We start from the raw sequence: 17,742 nt of genomic DNA, 5'->3' as shown, positions 1-17,742 counted from the left end.
GGACAGACAGGGGTAGGGGGCGGGCACAGCTTGCTCTGGCTCTAGAGAGGCAGAGCCAGCTGTCAATCAGGCACAAGGGTGGATCATGACAATATTGTTGGGATCCCTTCCGGCTGCAGCGCGGCTCTGCAATGTCGGCATATAATGGGCAGGACATTAGTAAATATACTCCAGTGACCCAAAAGAGTACTAAAGGCAAAAAAAAAAGGTTTGGCTTTGATCCTCTTTTAATAAGTACAAGACTGTATTAATTAGCCTTTTAATATCTGCCTGGAATGCAGCTTGAAATTACTCTTTATAAGTGTTCCTTCTAAAGAATCTGTATTTTAGAGGAAAAGGCTTACAAATATCAAATGCACTAACGATTAATAAAAAAAAAGGTTTAGAATGAATAAGGATCATAAATTAAATCTGCTGAGTTTACTCCTTACCTCGTCCACAGCAAGGCAGTAGAGCCAGACAAGCCTGCAACAAGAAGACACGATTTATCTTTGAAGCCTATGACTGCTTATCACCACCTTTCCTCCCACCAGTAAATTGCCATCTGTTATCAGCTGCGTTTATACGTTCGCTATTTCATCTACATAGAAAAATTAGGTGTTCTTTGATATGTTGGGAAATTGTTACAGCTTTTTCATTTGTTAATGATGTACTCTCTTTAGAGTTCAAATACATTACTGTATTAAGGAGTTACACATCTACGGCATTTTCCAGGGAAGGTCAGCGTATGTTGAATATTGGTCTATACATCAAACAAATTCCACTGCGTCCTGCAATGCTTTCCTCTCACTATCATACTTATTCTGCCTTCCTTGTGTAATTTCTTCATACATTGTATCAGATTAGCAGTAATGGCAGGCTTTCATTCATTTCTTACCCTGCAGCAGGCACAGTATTTCCAGCACAATAGAAGCAACAGACCAAGGAGCAGCATCAGGAAGATGAGTAGAGGGATGAGCCACAGGAAGGCACCTGGTGGGCATTCTGCAGAGGTAAAGAATAATATAACTTCTGAGCATGAAACAGGTATGAGTGAGTCTGGAAAATAGATAGATAATAGATAGATAATATACTGTATATAGAAAGTTATATATAGAAAGAGAATGACGAGTGAAGGCAGTGTAAGAGATAGATAGATAGATAGATAGATAGATAGATAGATAGATAGATAGATAGATAGATAGATAGATAGTGAGGCACTGGCTGGCAGGATTGTGGATGGTGTATGTGCATCACCTAGGTTTCCCACCTACACATGATAAGGGGCTCCAGGGTATATAGCTGAAAATAAACTTTTTGTTTTCTCAGATCTTAATAAATTCTGTTCTGGGTTCTGGAGCTCAGAGGCTTTGTAGAGCTTAGGGAAGGATAAAGCCTTCATTCCTAGGTTTACCATTTACCTGTTAGCTGTGGCGTATTCATTAGCCTGAGTTGTCCCCAGGTCTTTGTATATACAGCTGACTGATGCTCAGGGCTCTCTCTCTCTTTCTGTTGCTGTGTGAAAAGGCTGACTGCTGACAGAAAACTAAAAAGATACAAGAGCTGCCTGTCTGTTTTGGAAAATCCAGTAGGGGCGCCGCCTGTTACTCAGGGACTTTAGTTGAGTGTAGTAGCTCAGATAAGCAGATATTATGTCTGCTTTATGCTATGGACTTGCTGTACAAAGCCCTCCTGCATTGGAATTGTGTTTGTTTGCTGCCTTGCTGAATAACAAAGCAGGACAAACCTGCTTGGACTGTCCTGAGTGTTCCTGCCTCGTGCATGGTTTACCACTGTCAATACCAGTTGAAAGAAGGAGTATAGAAAATAAGGAGAAGGACACTTGGAAAGGATGGACATTGATGAAATACGGGACATCTTTCTAACCTTTTTTCTTTTGCACCAGCAAAGTGTAATTGGCTAACACAGCACCCACTCCCTCTACTGTGTAATGATAGGTACAATCGTCCTCCTCATCACGGAAAGTGCATTTCTCAGTTCTGTCATCAACTACAGGAAAGAAGAGCAAAAAAATATTAGGAGCCATGGTAGCTGCATGTGAAGTCCATTTCTCAGACTAATGATCATTGGTTTCTCCTGAAGACTTGATTCCTAACACTGATATTCTGTACACTTACCTTTGGTGAGCTCTTCCACCATCTTTATCTGTATTTCGCAGCTTTCACACTTTTTGCCTTTCTTCTCCCCAGTGCCCCAGGCCTGGCACTGCACGCATGTCCTAACATCTTCACAGGCACCCAGGAGGCGCTGTTCACACAGACAGTAAAGAGAACACCAGTCACATCAAAACTTGTAACATACACATTTTCAGGTGTTACATTAAAATGTGTACTAGGGTGTATTTTCAGAAACGAACTGACATGTTTGTTGTTCCATATTTTGATTACTGTATTTCAGATACAGATTGGTAAATGACCCCTCTAGTGGTCATATGTATATAAAGTGATGTGAATAACATGCTCTGCTTAAAGCGTACCATAATTAAAAAAAAATTTAAACCTTGGATACTGAGAGGAAGAGTAAGTCAGGCTTATATTTCTATCTGTGACCACATATTGGAGAGATTTTCCCTCACATCCTGTTCTTGTGACACCCTTTCAAGAAATGGGTGTAGTTGTCACCAGGACAGGAAAGCATAGTAGCAATAAAAAATTTAAGCTCTGACCCTCCCACTCTCAACTACATTTTTGTTTGGTTTATGGCTGTGTCCTGGCTGAAAAGATTTGCACATTTGTGCATTGCACATTTTGAACGCGTTGCGTGAACGCATGCTACAAAGCCGCCAAGATGTGAACATGGACTTATTGGGGAGATTCAAGTTGGTTGCTGGTTTATTCACTGGTGGGACACACAGGATTGGACTCCTTCTTCTAGGCAGGCCACAGCTATCCAATGGTGGTATGCTTTGGCTTGTACAGTATATTCTGACCTGATCACTAGCAAGTTCAGCAGTTGCCTCAGAGTTTATCTGGTGACATCTGGACTCTTCGGCCCCATTCACACGGCACGATTTGGGATTCCTGAAGCAGGAGTGCTAGGTGTTCCATTTAGATGTTGCCACTATACCCAATCAAGTTGACCGAGTGACAGCGGCTGCATCGGTAAGCGGCAGTCCACGTGTAAGTGTATATGACAGCCTTTCTCAACCAGTGTGCCATGGCAGACATGGGTGCCTAAACATTTGTGCACAACATCATTCCTGTAATAATGCTAATTCATGGGGGGTTCCAGAGATGGAGTCATTACGTGGGGTCCTTTCTTAAAATCCATACCAGGCCCCAATCTGGTACAAGGGTTTGGAGGGGCCACACATCGCTTTTTACATTTATTTTTTATTACATTTTAGACTGGGGTGCCTTGAGATTCTCCATACTTTTAAAGGGTGCCATGAAAAAAAGATTGAGAAATGCTGGTATATGGTACGATTACATGCGTTTTAATGTAGGTAATGTTGGCTTCTTTGTAGGTGGACAGTGAGTGGCTTTCTGTATGCTAATAATTTATTGAACTGTATGCTTAACCTACGTCGTCAGTCACGAAGGGGTTAAAGGAGAACTATGGGGTATAGGCTTTTCCCCATAGTTATCCTAATGGTAACGGGAGGACACAAACTAGCGTCCTCCCGTCACCCAAAGCTCAGTATACAGCGAGCTGCAGTTCGTGGTGTACTAAGACGCCGCAGCTGGGCGGATCCAGACATAATTGTCGGGATCTGCTTCAGCTGCGGCGTCTTAGTACACCACAAATTATGTCTGGATCCACCCAGCTGCATCGCTGACAGCTGGCTCTGCCTACCTAGAGGCAGAGCCAGCTGTACCCGCCCCCTCCCAGTCAGCGCTGGCGGATCGGAGCGGGGAGGGGGAAATCCAGCTCCTCCTCTGCCCCCCATTTGGGGGGGGGGGGCACCCCCCTGAAATATTGGCAGATAGCAAAGAAGCTAATGCTTCCCGTGCTATCTGCTGACTCCCGGAGCGTCCGGGAGAGTTGAGATGTCTGCTAACTCTACACAGAAACAAGGTTTTCAGAACATTAACACTCATAGATAAGATTATATACATTTCACATGTGTGAAGACAATACTTTGCCCTTACCGCTCATTTCTCTGCTTTAGGCCATGATAGGGTGACCTGTGTCAAGTACGTGTGTCAATATTGCACAAATGTTAATAGCTGTTCTTACACAAGAATGGGTTAGGCCAGATCTCTTGAATGCACATGTTTAGAATGGACGGAGGATTTGAGTGACTTTTCTCTCTCGCAGGACTGAACATGAGAAATCTTCTTATGTACTGTATGTCTAGCCTTAGTACTTAGTCCTGTGCTCTGATGCTGTTAATCAAGGGATGTGGATAGCATAAGGGTAGGTGAGTACCACCATGGCTGGCATGATGTTGCTAAAACTAGCCAGCAGCTTCAAAGGCCGATTGCAGTGCAATTGGCTCAGACAGGATTCAAACAATGTGCTACATATGTACAGTTTGGATCTGGGTAATAATGAGCCCTGCTGGCAAATTAATATGCAGCATACATGTGTGGTCATTAATATAAAACAATATGGCTATCGTAGCAGACCTACCAAAGAGCTGCTAAATTCACATAAGGCATCAGTAAACTGGGAGTCGGAGTCACATTTGCAGCGGCCGCACTCGCATTTCCCTCGATTGTTGCACAGGCCCTGTAGAAAGTAAAATGGTAATCAGTATAATTGCAGCTTCACTCCATTTTAAACTCCATTTCATTCATTTAGATGAACCACTTCCATCAACCAGTTATAATGTTTTAGTCAGGATTCAATCCTATGTACTTCTGCCTATGGGCAACTCCGGCCCTGCAGCTATGCTTTACTTACAAATCCCATCATGCCTCTGGTAGTTATGCCAGTGGCTGTCACTCTTGCAATGCCTCATCGGACTTGTAGTCCCACAACAACTGGAGGGCCGGAGTTGCCCACCCCTGTGTTATAGCAATGTAACTGTGAATTGAGGTGCATTGCCTTTCATTCTGAATGACTACCTAACACAGATACACATCGATGATCCAAAGCACACCACACTGCACGTATGTGACTGCTGTGTGTGTTGTGCTGCATTGGCCAAAAATTGTGCAGGCCTCATCCAAGGTCATCGTCTACCACCATGTACTGATGTGCCAGCTTAGAGATTACACAATCATGTATATCATGTAATTCATCCCCACACAGCTACCTCCTCATGTATCACTTCTCCCTCCCTTTTAGATTGTAAGCCCTCAGGGGCAGGGCCCTCCTTATCAGCTTGTCTTGATTTGTATTGTGATTGTAATGTCTTCCTTACATTGTAAAGAGCAAACTGTTGGCGCTATATAAATCCTATATAATAATAATATCCAGGTCCCTGTGCGGTTCTTGTCTGAGTTGCAAATGTCTGACACAGGTCAGCACCTACTGCGGCTTCTTATCTTACAGTATTGCAGTGTAATCACTGGGGAAAATGTGACTGAAGAAATGCTTCCTCCTACCTGCAGCAGGTGATTGATTGATTTATTATTCATACTGAGACGCTATATTGCTGATTCAATGCCTTTCCTGGTTTGATATGAACGTTTCTATTTTTGTAATTTTGTAACTGTGTATTCACGTGGCATCTGGTTGCCTCTCCATGTACCCTGGTTCTAAGTCAACTGTAATATACTTTCCTGTTATTTCATTTTGTAAACAGTAAAATAAATATCATATAAAAAATATTTAGGCTGCTGCCAATACGTACGCCATTCCTGTCCAAGCAAGTCTGATTACTGATTGGGCAATCACATCCAGGTCCTTCCCATCCAGCCTTACACGCGCAGCCTCCCATATAGCAATGCCCTCTATCTGCAGGACAAAATACAAATTTGGGAAATCACAGAGATGCTTAACTACGCTATTTCATAAAGTTTACCTTTATTCGCTTATCTAATGTCTAAACGCGCTGTATAGCAAACTGGACAATTTGTATTAAGAAGTTTGCAGAATCTCAGAGCTCAGCAGTACAAGAGATGTGGCTTGTACTGGGTTTTGTGTGCTGTCTATCCAATTTTTATTTTTGGATAGCGTGAGAAGGCTTAGCCCTCATTCACACCTATACTTTTAGTGCGATTAGGGATTCCTGCAGCAGGAACTTGCAATTTCCTGCAGAAGGAATCCCTACTGTGCCATTTACAAGCAGCAGCTATCACCCATTCAAATTAATGATCGGGTGACAGTTGCTGCATTTGAAAGCGTCAGTCTAGCGGCACTCCGCTTGTAATCATATATGATAATATTACATGCAGTTAGGAATAGATCACTATGCCTGGACGCACTATCGATGTGTGATCTCTTCCTAACTGCATGTAATCGTGTAAAAGTGTGTCAGCATTCTGCCGCTTTCAAATGCAGCCGCTGTCACCCGATCATAACTTGCACTGGCGACAGCTGCCGCTTGTAAATGGCAGATTAGGGTTTCCTGCTGCAGGAAATTGCAAGTTCCTGCTGCACGAATCCCTAAACGCACCTAAACTATAGGTGTGAATGGAAGCTAAGAACTTTTGCTGCTATCCTGGGCTCCACTATAAAGTTCTCCCGTCACTTCCTGCCCTGGTGACAACAGTTTCACAAGACAGGAAGAGAGGGTAAATCTTCAACAGCTACATAGACAAAAATGGTTGTTTTTTTCAGTAGAGTAGGAGAAGGCTAAAACCTTGATCAGTTTTTTTTTTATTGATGCCTGTATCTTTGTTGCAGATTTGTGGTCCTGGTACAGTAAGTGAAGGGAAATCTTTGAAACAGAGCACTGGATAGCAGTAAAATCCCAACAGGGGTTCTAAATGTTTCCCGCTCTATTCAAAGCAAAACAAGGAAAAAGTGTTTTGGCCGGACTTAACTTTAGGTCGTTGCAATAAATGTATTATAGGATATATAGTACATATAGGTCATGACTGCATAATTGATACATTGACACTAAGGCCTTGCTCACAGCGCGTTCCAAGAGCAGAGCAGTTACAGACCAGATCAAAACTGCGCCCAATGTATTCCAATGGATTTTGGGCTCTAGTTCACATCATAGCGTTCAGTTCCAGAGCATTTAAAAAAAAAAAAAAAACAGCCCGGAACGCATCAAAAACGCGGCAAAAAATGCAGAAACTCATGCAGATCTGGTCTGCATTTGGTGTGAACAAGCCCTAAGGCAAAGTAAGCGTCCCTTAAACATCCCAGTATGCCTAAGGCCCTTTATAAATCCCTTATACCGCAGATCAAAGCCCATCAAAGCCTGTATAGAGTGTGGGATAGTTCATGTTTCTGGCAGGTTTTCTGTCTGTTTGTGACTCCAAATAGGAAGATTTTCTCTCACATCTTGTCTATGAGACACCAGAACACGAAACGGGGTGTGCGGTTGCCACTGGGCACAGGAAAGCAAGGATGGCATTAATACCTATTTTTGTGAATAGTTAGGGTACTTGAATGCATTTTTAAGAATGAACCCCTGAGTTTAATGTCACAAAAAAAATGAATCAGTTGTAAACTATATTTGAACACTGTCTGCCCCAACAAAGGGTTAATGATCTAGAAGCATTTTGACGTCACACATGCATGCATGATGACGTCACACCACGGACATCATAACGCATGGATGGCGGCTGTATCAGGTGACACCCACCCTGGTGCCGCCACTGCCTCTCATTTTGAATAAGCACCAGTGCTGGAAAAAAATGGCCCTGCTTTACTTACTTCACCACAATGTGTGTTGTATAGGCACATTGAGGTGCCATTCAAACTTAGTAGCAACGACTGGGGCCATCACCAGTTTTCTGAACTGGGCCAAGAACTGGGAGGAGGAACCAGGGGTGAACAGGACCTGGTACGGGTTGATTAGGGCTATCTTAGAATTGCCACACCCTTGGAGTGGAATGAGGCAATTTCAGTTTCAATTTAAGTTTTTGTTTCTGATTTTGTTTCATATGTATACTACGTTTATAGTATACAGTTTAGTTATTGACTTATTTTTTCCATTCAAAATTTTTATTTTATTGTTTTTTTGCACAAAGATATACAGGGCACAACGGTACAACAAAAGAAAGAAAACAACGTCTCCAGCAAATGGTATTTTTGGACGATTTCTTAAAGGACCGTAATATACAGGGGTACAGGTAATATACAGGGGTACAGGTACTCCTAGAATGAGATCCTAATAGGTTGGACTTGAGGGACTAATGTCTTTATTCAACCTCAAATACTATGTAACTATGAATATGCAGCCGTGGTACTTTTTTCTTGAACACAACTGCACAGTTTGTGGGATTGTTTAGCTAAACATATAATTTTCTTCCCTGGATATTATCAATGTCAAATGGTCTTACTTGCAATATTCTGTAATTTTGTATTATGTGTATGAAAATAAAAAAATTGTTATTAAAAAAATAAAATTATTAATAGCAACGTATTGCACTGGGCTCCATACTTTACCGTGTATTGCAGTAACGCACGTATTTTGCTGCGCTTTATTGCAACACACTGGTGTTAACAGGTCACAGACACTGAGATTACAGTAATTTACAAATTAAACCTATCTATGTAAAAGCTGCACAATAATCTACATGCCTGATGTCAGCAATACTTACCATTGCACATAAAGCCGCTTACGCGTGGACACATGGCAGTATTGTACTGGCAGTACCTCCCTTCATACCGTCGGTCTGGGGAATCTGCAAAGCACTGGCAAACTCCGCACAGGCACTCCCCTTGTCCTGAACAGATCTCATCGCTTCCAGGGGCTATACATGATTGACTGTCTACAGCTTGACTAGATGAGCAGTTGCAGAACTCTCCTCTCCTGTTAAACAGATAGACACAGCATGTTTGAAATCACCAACCTTTGACAGCTAGCAGCCATATTTAAATATAACAAGCGGTAGGGAGCACCAAAGCACAAAAAAAAAAAAATCAGCATTTAAAATGGCTGCTTTTAATATATTAAACCCTGACAGCTTTTTTTTATCTTAACTAATGCAGCACATTAGTAGATGTTGAATAGTGGTGAGCCTGGCTTGGTGTAAACCCAGTTCACAAAACCCGCTCAAAACTGTGACTGCCCTCCTCCCGGCCCAATCAGTTTCAGAGACGCACATTCCCAGCTCTCCAGCTATACCTCACAAAGTGGCAGGGAATGCCCCGGTGCAATTGCCTCCAGTGATTGGACTGGTAGGGGAAAGTGGCGGTCACAGTTTTGGGCAGGCTTGGGTGAACTCAGCCAGACTGGGTTCACTTCACACCAAACCCAGGTTCATCTCTGGTGCTGAGCATCTGCTGGGAGTTAGCCAAAAGTCAGCATATAGCATTCTATTGCCCACTATATGCTGACAGCGCAGAGCCGCACTACAGCCAGGAAAGATTCCAACAATATTGTCAGGATCCACCCCGCTACCTGGTTGACAGCTGGCTCTTCTTCTCTAGATCCTGAGCCAGCTGGGCCGCACCCACCCCTGTCTGTCCCTCCAGTCAGCGCTGGAGAAACACAGAAGGGAGGGTGGAATCCCTGCACGGAGCGGTGACTAATAGTCACAACTCTCTGCGTGGAGAAGATCATGAACTGAGCGATCAGTGGTATGTGATTGCTCAGTTATAGATCAATAGAACCGTTGTGTAACAGCTGAAGTGTGAGGGCCCATCAAGAGTGCGTTCAAGTGCGTGATGCCTCTGGAATGCACTGGAACGCAACCCAGCCGTACCACTTTGTTTTGGGGTGGGAGGGGGCGTGGCGGTGCATTGAACTCAATGGCCCACGCGGCCATGCCACCCGTCCGCGGTGCGATTGCTGCGAACCCGAACGCGTGGCACATTAGTGTCTGCGTTACGGTCCAGTGTGGATGGGCTAAAAATGCTGCATGCACTATTTTTGCAGATCGCATTGGACCGGAATGCAGACACTAATGTGCCACACGTTCTGGTGCCGGTAATGTGACAGGGCCCTCACACGTCGGCTCTAACTATCGGGATTAGTGTATTTTACTCTCCCCATAGTTCTCCTTTAAAGGGTTTGTAGTATACCATGATAAAAAGTGGGTGAAGTTGCTTTTCATTTAATATGACTGAACATAAATATCAAATGTATACTATTGCTTAAAAAAATAGGGAAATAATAATTAAAAATATAATGAACTAATTGATGTTCCAAAAGCATAATGTGCATATCATGTTTATCTTTGTTATTAAACGGTCTAATATAGTTCACTGAAAAGAAATATGCATTGTGAGGTTCAGGTAACTGTAGAAACCAAACACTGAAATAAAAATGTCAGGTTCTATATTTCTCTACCCAACAATATTCTAAAGAACTGTAAGGTGAAAATGCAGTTACTAGGTGGTAGTAAACATGGATGTCCAAAATGAAATGATCATACATGAGATGATGGCAAGGGACACCTGGGGCAATCAGTAGAAGATCTGGGGCACGTGCCCTGGGTACCAGAGTCTAGCCACTGGCAATACACATTCTGATTAAGTAATCCCTGATTGTTTATATCCACTTTGCAATTCTACCACACAATTTAAAGAACTACATTCAAATAGCAAACAGACATTGATGTGTTCAACAAAATCTGTATTGAAAAGCCCAGCAATAGTCTTACCAGTTATCCTTGCACTCACAAAGCCCACATACAAAGTGCCCATTCCCATTGCATTTGGGAGAATTCATTTCTTTTTGCTATGGATAGAAAAGAATAGACAGGAACAGTTATGATCTTCAAAGAAACAAAACCGCTAAAGAAATAATATAGATGTTACTGATAAGGGTTATGGTGAATTTAGTGTTTTCATAATGAATGACAGCTATGTGCTCCCTAAGCCATGGGTTTGGTAGCCTGAGTTAAAATGGCAAGTTAAAAAAAATCCAGACCAATAGGTAAATGGATAGATAGATAGATAGATAGATAGATAGATAGATAGATAGATAGATAGATTTTAGTATAAAAAGTAGTGCCCAGCCAAAACTGGGATCCAGAGAGCTTTATTTAAACCATCAGCATATGAAAGCCATGATCCACAGAGTGCATTGACACGCTCACTTATGTCACTGCTCACTACATACATCTGTGGCCAGAGGAAGAGGTTGGAGATGAAGATGAGGGCTTAGTTGTTCATGTTTGACAAACAATTCACATATCAGTAACAACACTCTTTACCGCTCACTGCACCTGTCGTGGTAGACACAGTATAATACATCTGAAGCATCTAATGGAGAGGATTATAGGTAGGTACCACTGTGTGTACATACATAGGGAATGGAAAGTTTCACTTTATGCTGTCCAATGAGCTTTAGTTTTTGTATCCACTTACCTGTTCACATGGGCAGACATCACATATGATAGAAGCATCAATCTCTAGGCCATTTGTGAACGTGGACGGTCTAAGAATGACATTGCCTGCCTGATCCTGTTTTGGAAGACTACAAACATCCTGCCCACCAACTTTCTCTAGAGCCTTCACATTAACCTTGAATGTCCCCTGTAAGGAAAAAAAATGGTTCAGAATCTTGTTATTATCATCCAATCAAAAGATAATAATGGCACAATTAACAAGGTAATCAGGATGTTAGCCAATAATTACATATTTTTATATTGCTGTATATTACTGGTGTTCGTCAACTAATTCCAATGACACTCACCACTTCACCGCGAGTCACCTGGAAGGACCCTCCCTCAGTTAGTTTGGCTGTTTCTGATGATACAGCTATATTTAGGGAACGTGGGGTGTTATGATCCCTGATGTGCATTCTGGATCGGATTCGCTGCAAAAAAAAAAAATATATGTAAGCAAAGCTTTTAGCTTTATTCAACAGCACTTGAAATATACTAGAACATAACAAAATAAACGTATATATTAAAACATGACGCTTTAAGTGAAAATAAAATTGTACTGCAAGGATTATAGTAAGTGGATTGATTAATTCATTGATTAATTATAGTAATGATAATAGTAAATGTGTATGTGTACAAGAGTCCTTCTCTGGCCCCAATGGTAGCTAAAGTAAGTAACGTTAAAGTTGAGCAGAGGGATGAGCTCATCAGTCTGCTCCTTTATTTAAAGCAAAATCAGGTTCCATGTGATCACTGCTGAATTGGAGGTTTTATTCTCACAAAGGTATTAAACAGCAGATTTAAAACAACCAAGGACCTTAACATGTTTTGCACTAGATTGGCTTTTATGTAAGGGAGGGAGCAGGAGGTGACAAACTGTGTTGCTTAAAGCCCAGTTGCAGTTTTTTTTATTTAAGTAGTAAAAAAACAAAAAGCAGCTTCCTCACTGGCGTAAGTCCCCAAAGACTCGTCGATCTGCAAACCAGCACTGATGCTTTTGTGAACTAAATTAAACTCATCATCATTTTACCCACTTTCTATGAGCCAAGAGGGTTATGTACCTACCCCCATTCAAGGTGCGATTTTGCAGGGAGCAGCAGTGATGTTCTTATTGTTGGATTGGAATTTGACAGGTCAGCAGCCTGGATAACTGTCTGACAGTTAAGTGTTAATGTCAGGACTGGTTGGACAGAATTACAAATCCTTTGACACGTGCAAAACTCCCATGACTGCCAGGAACCAGTGGCGTAACAACCGGGGGAGGCAGCCGGTGCACTTGCCCCGGCGCAGAGCTGAGGGCGGCACCGTCACTCTCTAATCAGGCACTGTAGAGGGCCGCCCGCTGGGGCCTCCCGGACCCCCTTGAGGAGCGAGCGGCCGCCCGATGACAGAGCCACGTCTGATGCGGGCCGGCCGGGTGCATGTGGCAGAGAGTCGGCGGAGGGAGGGAGCCACTGCCACGGCTTCCCCCGCTATGCTAACAGCGTATCTTCTCAGAAGCTGCACTCAGCGCGCCGCTTCAAGTAGTAAACAGCACAGGCTGTACGCAGCTTCTAACAGCATAGGAGATGGGAGGTTGCGCTTGTCGGTGGATCCAGGGATCAGGTGAGTATTAGAAAAAAGTTTTATTTTATGTTCCCAGGGACATAATTTGTCAGGGGATGGTCTCCTCAATCCGGGGACTGTTCTTGGAAATTGGGGATGAATGTAGGGCTGCAACAACTAATCGACTAAGTCGATTATAATCAATGATTGAAAATGTCAATCATCGATTAATCGGCTTTCGATTAGTTGGCCCTGTTCACAGCTCCACACACCCAGCGCGCCGTACCTCCTCCCCGCCTCACGCTTCCCGCTGCCAGACCCGCTCGCATACACGCTCCACACGCCGTACCTCCTTCCCGCCTCACGCTCACCGCCTGCCCACATCCACGATCGGCACAAGGACACGGGGAGAAGAAGAAGAATTAAGGAGGAGCAGGCATGGGAGGATGACAGCCACCGATAGACAGGCCCGATCTCAGAAGCAAGTTGCTGGAAGACTGCTCAGGTAAGCCTGCACTTTCCCACACAGGGTACTCTATAATGTATTGCTGGGATAGTGGGATTTGTATTCCGCTATAGCTGATGGTACATTGTGCTGTGCTATACATTATACAAAGCAATGCACCATCAGCTATAGAGGAATACAAATCCCAGCGACACATTGTACACTGTATTTTGGTAAAATTTTTTGGGGTTCTTTTTACTATCTGCAGCGATATGCTTTTCGCACTCAGTTTTAGCTGCCCGACCCACCAATAGTACATTATACAGCACAATGCACAATACCGCCAGCTATAATGTACTATTGCTGGGGGTTGGAAGGCCGTGACTGTGTCAGTCGGGCGGAGATCGGGGTCCTGGGTATAGCAGGCCAGGTGGTCAGTATTGGATGTTGTCGACGGGGTCCATGTTGGGGTGGTGAGGGATGGGTGCTCAGTGTCAGTTGTTGGGATCCTTTTGAGGTCCCTGGCAAGTCAGGTGTTGGGGTCTCATGTGGGTCAGTGAAGGTGTAGGGGCCCAGTCCCAGTTGGACTGGCCGCTTGTAGTTCACAATTAATACAATGCCATTATAGAACGTAGAATAAAACATAGATAATCTTAAATGTTCTATTCTTAGTTCTATAATGGCATTGTAATACTTTCAGGTGGACAGTAATTAATACAGCTTCATGGCATAACATATCAGCTAGAGAACTACAAGTCCCAGCATGCCCTCATTGCCCCTGTACAGCAACCAGATATTGCCGTTCCCTGGGTGATATATGTGTGTGTGTGGGTGGGGGTTGTACAGGGGCAATGATGGCATGCTTGGACTTGTAGTTCCCTAGCTGATATGTGTGTGTGTGGGGGTTACAGTTTCAGTGGATGTTTGTATAATGAGAGTGGTTACGCCACTGCCAGGAACCTAGTATTCTCAAAGACAAGGTCAACAATTGCAGCCTCCATTAGTCTCTCATGACAGTGTCTATTAAGGGTCCAATCACACCAGCTGCTTTGCATAACGCACAGTGGCTGGTGCGCAGTGCCCGACACAATGCGGAGGCGCCGATCCCGGGACATCGCACTGTGTACTTTTTTTTTTTTAGACATGTATAGAAATGTCACAAGTGACATTATATTCAGTTCTATGGGCAAAGCAGGGTGCTAGGTGGTTGTTCTGCATTGCATTCCGCAGCACTGAAAAAAGTAAGGCAAGGCATACTTTTTTGGTGTGGTGTGAATGGTGCCCAGCCATGAAGATCGGATAATCACCAGCACACGCATTAAGAATTCAGGGCGACAAAGTGACAAGACACTGGGAACACTGTGTGGCCCCAAAACGTTGGCATTTATGTGATGATTATATGTGATGATTCACTAATAATCAGTAATCCATAGCATATAGCCCAGACTCATGAAAAGCACCTCACCCCCTCTTAGGGGAAGGCACTTGAGAGTATGCCTTTCCTCTGTGCTTAGGATCCCTGTGTACCCATGACACATGGTATTAGGTAATGCATGTGGTGTGAATTGATCCTAAAACATCCCTGTTGTAAGTAAACACTTTGTTACAACTCTTTCATCTTTAAATATGGATACAACAGTTACAACACCTATGTAGAAAAAGGGTAGTTGAAAAAACTCAACAAGTCTACCAACCATGTATCACTATTCTACTGGGTTGCCAATGTCCTAGGAATTCTAAAAAGTAGAAGATCTGCCATACCTTGAAAGCCAAGTCTAGGAGCTCTACTATGTTGGAAGAATCCTCACTTAATGTGCCAATCTCAGACATTGTAAAGTACTTGCTTAATTCCTGTGTGAACAAGAAAAAAAAATTACCTTAAAAATATAGCATTCTAATACACACATGCAAACTACAGACAGTAATAAAAACTGAGATAGGTTCTAACCCTTTGCCACTTAAAATACCGTAAAAAAATGTACCTTTAAGCTGGCCATACACCTTACAACCATCTGCCCATCTTGGACAGGCAGATGGTTGTACGATCTGCCCATCTTGGACAGGCAGATCCTACTTGCGATCATCGCAAGCCCGCCCCGCTAAGGGGCGGGCTTCCGAAGACTGCAATGCTGAACGGGCAGTGTGCGCTTGCGCACACCGGCACGTGCGGCATTTGTCTTACGAGCACGCCACAAACACGCCGAAAATCGTAAGATTTTTGGCTGGTTTTCAAACATGCTCGTAAGACAAAAGACGTGCGACCGTACAGTAGAAACGGTCGCACGCCTTCCATACACCTGCCGATTATCGTACGATCGCGGGATTTCCCACGATTATCGTACGATAATCGATAGGTGTATGGCCACCTTCAGTCTTGCATTCCTCCTAAAAATTCGCAGTGCACTTCTTGGTGTATAAGTGTGCCTAGGTATTCTTGTGCCTACAGCCTTGCAGCTGTATATCTACAGTGTAAGATCTCAGGCACTGCTGCCTCTGAATGCTAGTTTCTGAAGTGAGATTGAATGATGCCATTACAGTTTTACTTGCTGGAGGCTCTGACATAAGGAAGTAAAGCCTTGCCTTTAGCAAGATGTCTGCCTCCATACAGGGACATGTTGCAGAACAAGCCATGGTAAATCCGTAATGGGGAAAGACCAGCTGCAGAGAGGGCAAAGTAACAGGTACACATTATTGCAGACCTCCACAGATACATATACTTGAGTATGTGCTGCTGGGGATTGGGAAGGGGGGTCAAGACAAACGTGTTGCTTTGCCCTGAATAGGCTGTGTAAATCTCAGGACTGGTTAGGCAGAATTACGAATTATTTGTCAGGTAAAACAGCCACCATATGTGCCTAGTGATAAATCGACCCTAAAGCCCTAAATCTACTTTGATTGCAAACTTCAGTACAAAATGACTGGCCCAGTTCTGTTTCAGAGCCTACACAGGTTTAATTAACTTCTCCCTTGTTTCCTATATTACAGCATTCAGGCCTGGCATGTGGCTACTCAGAGAGGAAGAAAGGTGCATGCTCTTCTCATACCAACTTTTCTAAGCAACAACAGATGAACGGAGCAGCAAGGGAGCGTGGTGAAGGTATCACTGCGAAATTATTAAGAGAACTTGTAATTTCCCTTAATAGCTTCAGCCCTTTTGTTCAATGACTTACCTCATAGTAGCTGTAGGAATGGTTGGTAACGGCAAAGATTGGGATGATGTTATTTTTTGCAAGAAGTCGAACAAGAGTGGGAACCGATGGATAGTCCTGAATGGTGTCATACAAATAAAGGCCTGTTCTATCCAGGTGACAGCGCTCATCATTTCTAGCCAGGATCCCATCAAGAACGTTCATTCCATCAGCTTCATAGTGAAATGCTGACTCAGTGGAAAAGACCAAGATATGGGTGCTGCCATCTCTCCAACCAATATCATTCTGTAGAAAGATAGGTTACTGTAGATACATTGCCATAATATTGCACAACCAAATGTTCCTTCTTGTAGGGTTATACTGCAAATTTTGAGGACTATGCATTTCCCATACAGACAATGTAGGTTTCCCTTGGGGAAAGACTTGTGTCAGTGCCAAATGTACTCTCTAAAGTAATGCAGTATTTGTTGACTGTATATAAATGAAAAGCAAATACAAATATTTTTTTTATATCATGTGTCCCTTGATTTTAAGAACATTTGTATGATCTTCTAATGCTTGCTTATTTTGGTATCATCTCACTAATCCCCTCTCACTAAAGTAACTAAAAAGTTCTAGATTCCGCAGGACTGTCGTGAAATTTCAACACAATCCTGGAGTGCTGCGCATCCCAGAGCCAAGTGGCAGAACACTTGTTCCACCACTTAGCTCCACACCTATGCACATACTGCCAGGCAGAGTGATCCCTTGCTGATAGTAAGAGCATAGTTCTAGTGGTGATTTGACCACACAAGAAGTGGTGTGGGACACAGCACAGGAGAGAGGCAAGTGTGCTCTGCACTGCCTCCCACTGAACACCAAAGCTTTTCAGGGAGAGTGGAGAAGGGAAATACAACTGATATTCATGGTCAGTTGGAGTTTCCTCCTCCCTTTGGTGTTCAGTCGCCGCGAGGAGTTGTGTGGTGGGGGGGGGGGGGGGGGGGACACATTACTGACCACTGAACATAAATGCATTTTAGGGAGGGAGAGGGACACCACTGGCTACTGAACATCACAGAGGGTGGAAACCTTCAGTAACCACGAATGTCTGGGAAACAGGGGGAGTGGGGCTAATCCACTGACTACCAAAGACTGTGATGGACAGTGGGGACCTTCTGATCTATTCAGGCCAGGGTGGTTTACTCTGGTGCATTTAATGCACGTTGTATCACACATTAACATGCATTGCATTAAGGCCTGCAACGCACCATAGCAG

At 43.5% G+C, this 17,742-nt stretch overlaps 1 protein-coding gene across 2 annotated transcripts in view; it reads right to left on the bottom strand.

The window, feature by feature from the left end:
• ITGB4 (integrin subunit beta 4) overlaps positions 1-17,742 on the bottom strand; it is an 89,947-nt gene that overhangs the window by 35,175 nt on the left and 37,030 nt on the right. For both annotated transcript variants that reach the window (XM_018561545.1, XM_018561546.1), the window contains exons 8-19: positions 16,509-16,772; positions 15,100-15,189; positions 11,657-11,779; positions 11,329-11,496; positions 10,620-10,696; positions 8,613-8,824; positions 5,744-5,847; positions 4,576-4,674; positions 2,118-2,247; positions 1,867-1,989; positions 878-984; positions 432-465 (exon numbers count right to left, since the gene is read on the bottom strand). In XM_018561545.1, the coding sequence (XP_018417047.1) occupies positions 432-465; positions 878-984; positions 1,867-1,989; positions 2,118-2,247; positions 4,576-4,674; positions 5,744-5,847; positions 8,613-8,824; positions 10,620-10,696; positions 11,329-11,496; positions 11,657-11,779; positions 15,100-15,189; positions 16,509-16,772 (1,531 nt within the window). The remainder of the gene's footprint in view (positions 1-431; positions 466-877; positions 985-1,866; positions 1,990-2,117; positions 2,248-4,575; positions 4,675-5,743; positions 5,848-8,612; positions 8,825-10,619; positions 10,697-11,328; positions 11,497-11,656; positions 11,780-15,099; positions 15,190-16,508; positions 16,773-17,742) is intronic.

Source organism: Nanorana parkeri, unplaced genomic scaffold (genome assembly GCF_000935625.1).
Source record: "Nanorana parkeri isolate BGI_ZX_2015 unplaced genomic scaffold, ASM93562v1 scaffold529, whole genome shotgun sequence".
Lineage (NCBI taxonomy): Eukaryota > Metazoa > Chordata > Amphibia > Anura > Dicroglossidae > Nanorana > Nanorana parkeri.
This window is presented reverse-complemented; position numbering and strand designations above follow the sequence as displayed.